This window comes from Coregonus lavaretus (genome assembly GCF_964263955.1).
Source record: "Coregonus lavaretus genome assembly, chromosome: 7".
In the NCBI taxonomy this organism is placed as follows: Eukaryota; Metazoa; Chordata; class Actinopteri; order Salmoniformes; family Salmonidae; genus Coregonus; species Coregonus lavaretus.
Window position 1 is genome coordinate 49180289 of NC_139994.1, and position 14052 is coordinate 49194340.

Here is a 14052-nt window from a genome sequence, read left to right on the forward strand (position 1 = left end):
TCACGCGGACGGGGATCGGCTAACAACCTTTTTAGCCAATGAGAAAGTAGTCGAATACTGCCTGCCCACGCTCTGTTCGTCGTTTCTCAGAAATTTTGATATTTCTTTCATTCTGAGTGCAGGACAGTGACCGGTATGTGTGCATTTGTTGATAATTTATTCTAGTTGAGTTTTGTTGAGTACTGCATGATATTAAACCACGTTCATGGTCGAGAAATGCTTAGATATTTTAATCACCGGTTGTGGTGGTGGTCGACAGCCCACTTTGAAGCGGGCTTGCATGGCATTCACTTTACAACAACGCACAGCACTCTGCTAGGTTCTGCAAGTCCGTTATCTAGCAAGCTAAGCTAGTGCTGTGTATTGCAAATAATAGATCCGATCGACAATGCAAGCTCTTCAATCCATGTGAATTTTGCTATTCTAGATAGAGCCTGCACTACAGTCAGTTTGGTTCAGTACTCTAAATCAATGCATATACTAAACACTAAGTACACAGCATATTCTTTCACAGTTGTCCAGCATATTCTGGTACCAGTGCACTCTTTCCTGCACAGCCCCATTTTGTGAGTGTGTGTGTGTTGTTGTGTGGTCCAGCTGATTAACAATCTTTGAATAACAACCTGGGTTGAAGTATTCTAGTTTCTCATCATCCTGTTATGATAGAAGCATGTGGGTATTTCACATGTCTCTATTGCATTTCTTCTCTTTGACTATTTTAGATCTCAAAATCTGATATTTGTATATACATGATTTGACAGTAAATATGTTGCTAAATGTAGGATACTTAAGTAGAAAAGGTTGATGTAATGCGGAAATGTAACTGAAGTTCATATTCATTTTAGAGTGATTAACAATCTTTAGCATATTTATATATTTTCCCACTCTCAAATACACATTATTTCCAGTGTTCTGTTTGTGAAACTCAAGGTGCGGGTTGATGGTCACTAGACTTGATACTGAATGTTGTGATTGACGCCAGACCTGAGGTCCAAGTACAAGGACCGAGGACACACTGATTATTCACTGTTGTATCATATTGATGACACAGTGGTCCTCTGTAGCTCAATTGGTAGAGCATGGCGCTTGTAACGCCAGGGTAGTGGGTTCGATCCCCGGGACCACCCATACGTAAAAATGTATGCGCACATGACTGTAAGTCGCTATGGATAAAAGCGTCTGCTAAACGGCATATTATTATTATTATTATTATTATTATTATTATTATTCTGTTGCAGCTGACAGTCACTGCCTTTATTTTTTGTCTTCCAACAAGCCTCTCGGGCTGGTGTTTACAGAACATTTGGTGCTGTCTGATTAGGATATAAAGGGCCTGACTCCAAGAGGCTTATTATACATTTTCTCTGCTTCTGTGCAACTTGTAATAAACCAGATTAATTTTTTTATTGACTGACTTCTCTTTTGTTCACCTGGAAATTCCTAGTACATATAGAAAATAAGAAAAGGTTCCCTAGATGAGCTCTGAGGTCACTTCAGATTTTGGTATAGCATGTAACTAACTAAGTAAACAGCCTAATATTTCACAGTTGTCCAAAGCAAAGAGCCATGGTTCAAGCCAAGACATGGGTCCTGACACGTCACTTTGAAGGCTTCCCGAAGGACAGCAACTTTGAGCTGAAGCTGGAGCAGCTGCCAGAGCCTAAAGATGGAGGTAAGGACTGTGAAGGTCTCATCTGCACTATTACTGAGGTTATCTGGATCTGTACTTGTACTAAATACAAGATTCCTGTACCTGACTAAAGCCGAGTGATGTCATACGTTTGAATGTTTTTTTTCTTCTGTTTTTAGAGGTGCTTTTGGAGGCAATGTTTCTCAGTGTGGATCCATACATGAGGTAGGAGAAAAGGGACAGGGAGGGATTCCCCTAACATTTGCCACCTGAAGCATTTTGTCATGACTCATGTAATGTGATATCTATAAGGAATATGATGTTACTCTTCATATTAGAACATTGAAAGTTCTCTGAACAGTATTGACTTTTCCATAACATTACTAATCCACATCCTTCAGTAGATAGTACAGAAAAAGATCTCATCTGATTGTTCTCCTGACATCTCTGGTTGTTTCCAGACCGTTCAGCCGAGTGCGTATGAAGGAGGGGGAAGTGATGATCGGAACTCAAGTGGCCAAGTAAGGAAAATAAACAAGGCTGCGATCCCAAATGGCACCCTATTCCCTATATAGTGCACTGCTTTTAGGCCCCTGGTCAAAAGACGTGCACTATGCAGGGAATGGGGTGCCATTTGGGACGCAGCCCAAGTTATCTGCCTCTCATCTATCTACCATGAGGTGACATGCATGCCTGCTGTTTACTGGAAGAGAATGAGTCCTGCACCTATGATTCATTTCTGAGGCCATAGATTATCCTTCATGACTTCAGTTGTAACAGCCCCCGCGATATGCAACTTTTCAGGGAAGTCAGGAACCAAAATACACAATCAGTTAGGAAAGCAAAGCCTAGCTTTTTCAAACAGAAATTTGCATCCTGAAGCACTAACTCCAAAAAGTTTTGGGACACTGTAAAGTCCATGGAGAATAAAAGCACCTCCTCCCAGCTACCCACTGCACTGAGGCTAGGAAACACTGTCACCACCGATAAATCTACGATAATCTAGCATTTCAACAAGCATTTTGCTACGGCTGGCCATGCTTTCCACCTGGCTACCCCTACCCCGGCCACCAGCTCTGCACCCTCCGCTGCAACTTGCCCATGACCCCCCCGCTTCTCCTTCACCCAAATTCAGATAGCTGATGTCCTGAAAGAGCTGCAAAATCTGGACCCCTACAAATCAGCTGGGCTAGACAATCTGGACCCTTTCTTTCTAAAATTAGCCGCAGAAATTGTCGCAAACCCTATTACTAGCCTGTTCAACCTCTCTTTCGTATCGTCTGAGATCCCCAGAGATTGGAAAGCTGCCACGGTCATCCCTCTCTTCAAAGGGGGTGACACTCTAGATCCAAACTGTTACAGACCTATATCCATCCTGCCCTGCCTTTCGAAAGTATTTGAAGGCCAAGTTAGCAAACAGATCACCGACCACTTCGAATCCCACCGTACCTTCTCCGCTATGCAATCTGGTTTCCGAGCTGGTCATGGGTGCACCTCAGCCACGCTCAAGGTCCTAAACGATATAATAACCGCGATTGATAAAAGACAGTACTGTGCAGCAGTCTTCATCGACCTGGCCAAGGCTTTTGACTCTGTCAATCACCCCATTCTTATTGGCAGACTAAATAGACTTGGTTTCTCAACTGACTGCCTCGCCTGGTTCACCAACTACTTTTCAAATAGAGTTCAATGTGTCAAATCGGAGGGCCTGTTGTCTGGAACTCTGGCAGTCTCTATGAGGGTGCCACAGGGTTCAGTTCTCGGGCCGACTCTATTCTCTGTGTATATCAATGATGTCGCTCTTGCTGCTGGTGACTCTCAGATCCACCTCTACGTAGACGACACCATTTTATATACATCTGGCCCTTCATTAGACACTGTGTTAACAAACCTCCAAACGAGCTTCAATGCCATACAACACTCCTTCTGTGGCCTCCAACTGCTCTTAAACGCTAGTAAAACTAAATGCATGCTCTTCAATCGAACGCTGCTTGCACCCGCCCGCCCGACTAGAATCACTACTCTCGGCGGGTCTGACTTAGAATATGTGGACAACTACAAATGCCTAGGTATCTGGTTAGACTGTAAACTCTCCTTCCAGACTCACATCTCCAATCCAAAGTTAAATCTAGAATCGGCTTCCTGTTTCGCAACAAAGCCTCCTTCACTCATGCTGCTAAACATGCCCTCGTAAAACTGACTATCCTACCGATCCTTGACTTCAGCGACGTCATTTACAAAATAGCTTCCAACACTCAACTCAGCAAATTGGATGTAGTCTATCAGAGTACCATCCGTTTTGTCACCAAAGCCCCATATACTACCCACCGTTGTGACCTGTACGCTCTCGTTGGCTGGCCCTCACTACATATTCGTCGCCAAACCCACTGGCTCCAGGTCATCTATAAATCACTTCTAGGCAAATCCCCGCCTTATCTTAGCTCATTGGTCACCAAAGCAACACCCACCCGTAGTATGCGCTCCAGCAGGTATATCTCACTGGTCATCCCCAAAGCCAACACCTCCTTTGGCCGCCATTCCTTCCAGTTCTCTGCTGCAAATGACTGGAACGAACTACAAAAATCTCTGAAGCTGGAGACACTTATCTCCCTCATTAACTTTAAGCATCAGTTGTCAGAGCACCTTACCGATCACTGTACCTGTACACAGCCCATCTGTAATTAGCCCACCCAACTACCTCATCCCCATATTGTTATTTACATTGTTATTTATTTTGCTCATTTGCATCCCAGTATCTCTATTTGCACATCTATCTCTCCAGTGTTAATACTAAATTGTAATTATTTTGCACTATGGCCTATTTATTGCCTTACCTCCATAACTTACTACATTTGCACACACTGTATATATATTTTCTATTGTGTTATTGACTGTACGTTTTTGTTTATTCCATATGTAACTCTGTGTTGTTTTTATCGCACTGCTTTGCTTTATCTTGGCCAGGTCGCAGTTGTAAATGAGAACTTGATCTCAACTGGCTTACCTGGTTAAATAAAGGTGAAATGAAATAAAATAAAAAGTAAGAGAACACATTGAATGTACTTGGCAGTGTGTGCCGAGGTTCCGTTCCTGTCACTGGTGAGTGGTTCAATGTGTTTTCACTGTGAGTCAGTCTGGGTAAATATACAGAACCCAATGACTCTTCCCTGCCTCAGTTATTCCCCTAAGGCTTTTAAAAATGATTTCACTGAATTAAATTGCCTGAGTATGATTATTAAAGTGTCTTTATAAAGGAGTACAGCATGTCTCCGATCTAGCCTCCAGATAAAACCATTTAGCAACCACTAAGGGTGTTCATATAGACCCAGATTAAACCTTCTCTGTAACTAAAAATCACTTCCAATGGAAGATTATCCATTAAGCATACTTTACGATCTGTGTCTTCTGACACAGGCTTGTTGTAGACACACTTTAATTATAAGAAACAACCCTCATTAATTCAGTTTGTTTGTTTGTGTGTGTGTGTGTTTTTTTTCTAGGGTGATCCAGAGCAACAACCCAGCCTTCCCTGTGGGTTGCCATGTGGTTGGTAGATGCGGCTGGAGGACTCACACTGTGTCTGATGATACAGGTCTGACACGCCTTCTGTCTGACTGGCCTCAGGATGTCTCCATGTCCCTGGCTCTGGGGGCCATCGGCATGCCTGGGTAAGGAGGAGGAGCTTCTTGAGTGCCAGTGGCTTCTGGGTAAAATATGGGGGTCACTATGGGCTGAATCACTAGCCACAAAGGGTAGAACATTTATATTTTCATGCCAGAAGAAAGATGCATGTCATGCTCTTGGGGCCAACGGCATACCTGGGTAAAGAGGGATTCTAAAATGCTAACATAACCGTATATGCTAACAGTTAATAGTTGGAGCTGGTGTTGGAGAACTGACAGCACAACTGTTTTATAGTTTTAGCTCACAGAATAACGGCTGAATTTTTTTGGGACCTCAAGTCTGCCAGGAAAAGCAGCTGTATGTTTTCCTTCTAGGTTGATAAAATACAAATTTGGGCCCCAGTTGTCTTAGCGAGCAGGTCACTGTCACCACTTATGGTCCTGTTCTGCTTTTCCACAGAACTCTTTAAACAGTTTTACTGAGTCACAACTTTTTATTCGATAATCACAAATATTTTTAATGTTATTACAAGCAGTGTTGGGTTGGAGACCACCTAAAGCGAGGCCGATTCAAGACCGAAGCAAATTGAGTCAGAGTTAAGACCAAGACTGGAGGGGGGGCGAGACCGAGTCAATACAGAGACCAGAAAAATGCGATCAAATCAAGACCATGATTGTAATTTTGTCAAATTGCCACCATTATAAGAGTTCAAAATGTCTCCCCTTACTAATAGTGAGCGCAGAACTTTCAAACTTCCCTACCAGGGAATCAAGGAAATTCTGATGAGCGCGACCAAGTTTGAGGATATTTTTCTACGAAAGTAAAGGACAGTAATGCTACGAGTAAAGTAGGAAGCACAAGTTTCAATAGGTGACAAGATATTAATGTGTCATACATGGAGTGTATACATTTGGCCTGGCGACGCGGTTTTATGCGCTGACAGAATGGAAGCTGATAATTCTGTGTTTTTGTCTCGGGAAGAAATGATGAGTCGTCACGTCCGAGACAAGATCAAGTAAAAATGTATCCAAGACCGAGATACTCAATATGTGGTCATGAGAGTGGACTCGAGTACTACAACACTGATTACAAGTAATTAAATGTTACACATGACTGAGGAGAGGATTGTTTTCAGACGAGGGGTTGAAAGGTAATCAGTGCTTTAGGATGACAAGACAGTTGGTGGTGATACACAGATGTTATGTGTATGATTGCTTGTGTTGATAATGAGTTTGATACTGTTTGTTTTAACGGAAGTAAACTACTCTACTGTAGCTAGGTGACTATAGTTAGAGTTCTTATTAAAGAGCTACCCCTCTTTTGCTCTGACTGCAGACTGGTCACCAGTGTGTGCATGCATGGTTTCCAGGAGGTTGGGAATGGAAAAACAGACTGCAAAATACACCTTTCAGTTTGGATGGAAGTTGTTTTCTATTCAATCTTCCCTTGTGCTCTGACTGCAGGTTGACAGCCCTGTACGGTCTGGAGGAGGTGCTGGGACTTCAGGCTGGAGAGACCCTACTGGTGAACGCTGCAGCCGGGGCCGTGGGCTCCATCGTGGGCCAGATCGCTAAGATCAAGGGCTGCAGGGTGGTGGGCTCCTCCGGGTCCGACGGCAAGGTAAAAATGAAAAAGGGATTAAGATGAAATACTGGGAGGCAAAAATTCTAGTGGTCTCTATCTTTACTTATCCTGAAAATGAAAAAGGGTCTAGCACTGACTTGTTTCGGGTTACAAGCAATTGAAACTTACTTACTTACATTTCTTGTAACCTTTTTTTATTTTCCAATGCCAAGGTGGCCTTCCTCAAGGAGCTGGGCTTCGATGAGGCCTTCAACTATAAAACAGTCAGCTCACTGGAGGAGGCCCTGAAGACTGCCTCGCCTGACGGATACGACTGCTTCTTTGAGAACGTAGGTTATAAAGTAGTTAAAGTATTTGGTTGTAGTAAAGTAGTTATATAAAGTGTAGTAATTCACTCTGGTAGTTGGCAATATTGTTAGATATGGTCTGTTAATATTTAGTAATAAAGTAGTATTTCTCTGGTTTTAATATCGTTAGACATGGATATAAATTGTCTGACACTGTCAGTATTGGGTAATAGGTATTTCATCCTAACATGTTTATCTGGATATAATGGACATTTCCCCCTTTTCAAGGTGGGAGGTCCTTTCTCCAGTGTGGCCATTCCTCAGATGAAGGAGTTTGGAAGGATAGCTGTGTGCGGCGGAATCTCAACCTATAATGACACCAATCCACAGACAGGTCTGCTCTCTCTCTCATCTTCAAAATCATTAAACTCTACATTGTCTAACTCTCATACAGTCTGTTACCTTGATATGTTGTCAGTGTTGCTCATTTCAATATTCCACTAGAGGGTGCCATTCACCAGTAATACACTCAGACTGGCCTGTCAGCAGCTGCATAGAAATTAATCTCGGTTAACCCAGAACTAGTCTTGCGTAATTGGTCAGCTGCTTGATTAAATTCTGGGTCCAAACATTTTAAGAGTAACGATCAAGAAATGCTACAATGAGGAGTAGAACCGGAACAATGAGCTTCACCCTCTCACTTTGCAAGTTGCAGGCTGAATGGCCCATATTTGAAAAGATGCTAGCACCTGCGAAATCATGATTTGTCCAAATAACCAGTAACGAAAAACCCAAACACTGGAACTACTGCTGCTCGTTATCGTATGCATCCCGCTCAGTCACGAAATATTCTACGGTACCAGTTATGTTTACATAGATCTGGCCATGAGAGATTACAAAGAAATGAATGAAGAAACATATTGGAACTCTATGTTCCATTATAGAGAACCACAATGGAAACTAGTCTTTTTACTTTTTGTGTATATAATCCTCTGCCATTTTGGTAGATGTATTTGTTGCCTGGCGTGGCATCTTTATGTATTTTAAATGGTCAAATAAAATAAAAAAGGTATGCCTATACGACACCTCTCTCTATCACTCTCCACTTTCTGTCTCTCTATCTATCTGATGTAATCTAATCTTATCTATCTATCAGGCCCATACCCCCACCTGACCATGATCTTCAAGCAGCTGAAGATGGAGGGCTTCATGGTGGGCAGGTGGGAGCATAAGAATCCAGAGGCTCTGAGGAGACTGATGGCTTGGAAGAGAGAGGCAAGTACAGTACTGGGGATTAAAACTAGCCTTGGTATCAGTCTGTGCCATCATTCCGCTCCTTGCTCCTTGTCATGCCATGCACACAGTTCGGCAATGACATGGAGTACAAGGAGTAGAATGTTAGCACAAAACAGGTTTGGGATTTCAGGCTAGATAAACTGTCTGATGTTCATAATCATATCATGACAATTCTATGGGTAACTAATTTGGACACCATGTTTTACATATTCTGAATGTCTGTTAACTGTACACCCTGCTAGAGGTATTCACATTTACAATATGAAATGTCTGTGACTGTGAGACTATACACCTACCTATACTTTAGATTATACCCAGCTAGCACAAAATGTTTTTAGAACAATATGTTTCTTAGAGCGTGGTTGTCCTATGGTTATATTGCATGCAGCCTTCCCATAACGTTTCCTCATGGTTCTATTTAAAGAAATGTTCTCAAATTGTTCAGAGAACGTTAAGAAACAACGTTCTTCTACGGGAATTCCAGTACTTCAGCATAACGTTTCCTAAAGGTTTCCTCATGGTTCTATTTAAAGTAATGTTCTCAGAGCATTAAGAAAACATTAGTAACGTTCAAAGAACGTTGTGAGAATTATTTAAAAACAAATACATTCTATTCTCCGCATCAACAAAACTCTATCTTGTTAAGCAGGGGCGGTGTGTTCATTAGGGCGATATGGGCGACGCACTGCCAAACGGGAAAAGGAAGGGATTTTTTTTCTAATCAATTATATCACGGCAACAGTAGTTATCAGTGTTCTAATCTAGACGTCTGATCTGCCACTAAATGTCCAATCAGGCTAAAGTCGTGCTTCAAATGGCCCCGACCCTTTTGGGGCGATTTCAGTCAGGTTGAAAATCGCCCCAGAAGTCTCTCATAGCCTGTCATGTAAAATCTTTTTTTTTCAAATATCAGAGCTTTCAATACAATCTCTATGGGTTTCTGAGGGCTTGCACTTACGCGCTTTCGTCATACGTAACATAACCATGAACGTAACTAAGAAAAGAGCGGGTAGCAGCGTCAATCAATTCACGTACTACTATCAAGATGGCTAGCGTTCAGTGCAACTCGATTGTCTCTTTGAAAGAAGTTCACATCAAAGACCATTCAAAACGAGCTACTGGAGTGTATGCTAGCGGTCATGAGGGAACATATTGTGGAGGAGGTGAAGTCGGCGAACTTCGTAGCTATCCAAGCTGACGAGACCACGGACGTTTCTACACAGACACAGCTGGTGCTTGTGCTGAGGTACATAGATAGCAACCACAAATTGCAGGAGCGCTTTTTTGAGTTCCTTCCCATCTCGGAATCAACCTCAGTCTCAATCGCCAGTGTGCTTTTGGAGAGACTGAACGGTCTTTTTGCCGACGACGAGAAAGTCAAACTGTGGTGCACTGGCACTGTACCAGGTTCTCATGAGCTACAACCTCCAGGAGACGTTCTCTGAGACTGTGACTCTGTTGAACATCCTCATAACTACTCCCATGACAACAGCTGAAGCTGAGAGATGTTTCTCAACTTTGACACGAGTTAAGACATTCCTGCGAAATTCAATGGGCCAGGAACGTCTGAATGCACTGGCCATGCTTTCCATGGAGAGGGAACTAGTCCTCAGCATGCCTGATTTCAATGAGAAAGTCATTGACCGCTTTGCTGCATTGAAAGAGAGAAGAGAACAGTTTCAGTACAAGTAATGTAGCCTCTCTCTCTCTTTGTCCCTCCCTGTCTGTCTCTTTAACACACACACGCCCAAATCAGTTCACAGTTGATGTTGTTTAAAATAGTTATTTTTCATTTTTTTGAAAAGTTTAAAAAAAAAAAAAATCTGTTCATTTTTACAAATCTATACAATTGGCCAGAATATGGTTGTTCATATTTACAAATCTATACAATTGGCCAGAATATGGTTGTTCATTTTTACAAAGCCATACAGATAGCTGTGTTTACCTTTTCTATAAATTATTTTCAAATTCTGTTTTCAGGCAAAATGTCTATCACTGTTCATTTTCACAAATCTATACAAGAGGGCAGAATATGGAAGTCTATAAAAATTTCTTATTACCAATAACTTGCATCAATGTTTTCAGTAGCCTCTATCAAAAGCTCCTGCTTGCTTGTTGTGAATTATGCTCAGGTGCACATATTTCCAATTCAACCATGAGGCAAAAAATGTGGTAAAAGCTCTTGTTAATCCTGCAATCTGAACAAATACCAAGATGCTGTATTTTCAGCTGATATTTCATTTGTTTATGGAAATGCATATTGTTTATGCAGTGTTGAGGAATGTGAAAGAACACCCTTGATTATTTTTACTGTGATAACTTATTTTGCTTTTGTAAGCCAACACTTTTGAGATCAGTCAATAAATGCTTCTGGCATTGACTTATATGCTGCCCCTGTCTTCATGTTGTTGCTGGACATATCTTTTTTTAAATGTGTGTAGGTCACCTAAATCATCAGAAAAATTGCCCCCCCTGAGAATTTTTTCAGGAGCCGCCACTGTTGTTAAGTGTGTTCAGGTTTGTTGGCCACACCCACTAAGTGTCCACACCTTATCTTAATGAGTGCTTGTTTCCTTTGAAATGGGGTATGTTTGAATAGACTCAAATGAACAGCTTTGTATGAGTTAAAAAGAAATGTGTTGCATGATTAATGCCTAAGCAAATGAATGTCCATGTGTCCTATCTATGCTTGGAGTTCAAAACATTTAACCCAAACTAAGCTAGCAGTGTTATTAAAAGCAGGGGTTGGAACCAAAATAATTTTACAACAGTTTTGTTCTGAACAGAACCATTATTTTTTTGTTCCGTTGCACTGTGCTGACCTGCAAAATAAAGTTCTGAACCAGTTCGAACCCCAAAAAAAGTGACTGTATATATCGTTCCTTTGTTTTTTTGCAGTGTGGCACCAGAATGAAAATAAAAACATGTCATACCTTTTTGTAGTTAATAAATCCAATGTCAAATGTGATAACTATAGTATCCTTAACTAGCATTGAAAAGGCTCATTGATTCTTCTCTAATTAAAAATGTCTGAATCACACTTGTAATGTCAGTAGTCTACTAGACTATGATTCCGAGGGGGAGGGGCAGGTTGCCTACACACGCACACACCAGGGTTTCGATTAGCTGGTAGGCCTAATTGCCGCCTTTTGGCCCCCCAAAATTGTTTTAAGCAGATCAATTAGATTGTAGCCGGGAAAGGCTACACCCCGAATTTGCGCTTTAGCACCATTCTCACACTCCTTTGCGTGCATGTGTGCCTGCTGCTGAGGAGTGAGAGAGGAGACTTGACCTAGGTTATTGAAACATGTTCTCAGAATGTTATTGAATTACATTCAAATAACCTATAGATTTCATTCTCAGAACGTTAATAAAACTTCCCAGGAAAACTTTCAGGAAACCATAGAGAAACATTCTCAGAACCTCTCTGCAAACTAAACATTTATGTTCCCAGAACAGGCTAAATTTTCACTTCCGTTCTCAGAATTTTTTTAAAAAAACGTTACGTTTTAACCATCAGGAAACGTATGGCTTCGTTCCCAGAATCAATCGGAAACCAAAAACGTCCGTTCCCACAACTTCCAAGGAACCAAATGTACTAGCTGGGTAGTGACTACTGAAGGACCATGTCATAATGTTGTGTTTTCATCCACAGGGGAAACTGCAGTGTCGTGAGCATGTCACTGAAGGCTTTGAGAACATGCCTGCTGCCTTTATGGGAATGCTGCAGGGAGAAAACATTGGAAAAGCAATTGTTAAAGTTTGATGTGGCTTCAATGGATACTCTATAACCTATAGAATTAGGATTCAAGGAACATTCTATTCTACCCATAGGAAAGCCATAGTGTAACTATGACATTACATTCTGGATTTTTTTTTCTTTCTAGAGTGCATTCGTAGAGCAACCCAATTATACCTGCACATCATAGTCAGTCCTTGAATCAAAAATGTTTACTTTGTATGAAGTATTAAAGTATTTTCAAGCTTTTGTTTTGTAAAAAGGTTGTCTGACTTTTGTTACTCACAAATAAGATTCAAATGAATTAATAGGGTTTCGTAGGCAAGCAAGTAGTAATTTAGTAATGGTAAAATCTGCATCACCACACTGTACCACAGATCTAGGTTGTTCTGTCTTATTGCAGGCTATAGCTCTAAAAATAACTCTGCTCCAGTGTTAATTTTGTGAACAAATAGTGACTAAATATTCGTCAAACACCTATTTTTCCGTGGCAATTGACGACACTGACTAAATAGACCCAGAAAAAACTATAACTACGTTTTTATTTCAATTCACTAAAACGAGACTAAATTATCTCTGTGACTAACATCGGACTACAAAGTGGACTGGACAAGAGTTTTTGGCACACACAGCCTAGCCTGAACCAGGATATGGGCTTACAGGAGACGTTGAATATGGCAATTCTCCTTTAAGAAGTGGATTTGGCGCATGCACACTTAGTCAAAAACTATACTTAACACAAAATGTAAAGTGTTGGTCCCATGTTTCATGAGCTGAAATAAAAGATCCCAGACATTTTCCATACGCAACAAAAGCTTATTTCTCTCACATTTTGTGCATTTGTTTACATCCATGTTAGTGAGCATTTCTCCTTTGCCAAGATAATCCATCCACCTGACAGGTGTGGCATATCAAGAAGCTGATTAAACAGCATGATCATTACATGCTGACTGCAGGAATGTCCACCAGAGCTGTTGCCAGATAATTGATTGTTCATTTCTCTACCATAAGCCGCCTCCAACGTCATTTCAGAGAATTTGGCAGTACGTCCAACCGGCCTCACAGACCATGTGTAAACACGCCAGCCAAGGACCTCCACATCCGGCTTCTTCACCAGCGGGATCGTCTGAGACCAGCCACCCGGACAGCTGATGAAACTGAGGAGTATTTCTGTCTGTAATAAAGCCCTTTTGTGGGGAAAAACTCATCTGATTGGCTGGGCCTGGCTCCCCAGTTGGTGGGCCTATGCCCTCCCAGGCCCACCCATGAAATCCATAGATTAGGGCCTAATGAATTTATTTCAATTGACTGATTTCCTTATATGAACAGTAACTCAGTAAAATCGTTCATTTTGTTGTATGTTGGGATTATATTTTTGTTCAGTGTTGATTATTTCCAGACAAGGCATTTTTTCGGTTGCATGTAACTTTTTATTTAGACCTTTTTTTAAGTACATACTGGCCCGGAACGGCAGTAATGATGATGGTTTCTCAGATAAACTCAATTATTTAGTAAATACTGAACATATTTTGACATTATTAAGCTTGAAAAGCTGGTGAATGACAAGTTGAATGGCTGCTTTCAAGGCTTAAAGGAGAATCACCATATTCAACATATCCTGTAAACTCCGATTCTGGTTCAAGCCTATGTCAGAGGGGTAAACTACAAAGCAGAATCAATGAGTTAGCCAGTAGTATACTGCTTTATGAAATAAAAAAAATAGCAGCATTAAGTTTGATAGTGAAACAATAGTCTAGCTATGTTTTTCTCTCCCTTGAGTATAGAAACGTTTTTGAATTTGTAGTCTCGCTCAACCATCACACTTTTCCCACTGCATTTCATGCCAGGTTCTGTAGCCAATGTACTAGCCAAGTCTCCCTCTTTTCCTCAGA

At 41.3% G+C, this 14052-nt stretch overlaps 1 protein-coding gene across 1 annotated transcript; it reads left to right on the plus strand.

Moving 5' to 3' along the window:
* Window positions 1-60: 60 nt before the first annotated feature.
* Window positions 61-12407, plus strand: LOC311132736 (prostaglandin reductase 1-like). The gene is made up of 10 exons (XM_084166034.1): window positions 61-133; window positions 1548-1672; window positions 1810-1855; window positions 2092-2151; window positions 5131-5298; window positions 6718-6874; window positions 7051-7167; window positions 7414-7519; window positions 8282-8400; window positions 12077-12407. The coding sequence occupies exons 2-10, from the start codon at window positions 1567-1569 to the stop codon at window positions 12185-12187; spliced, it is 990 nt and encodes a 329-aa protein (XP_084022160.1). The 5' UTR covers window positions 61-133; window positions 1548-1566; the 3' UTR covers window positions 12188-12407.
* Window positions 12408-14052: the final 1645 nt, after the last annotated feature.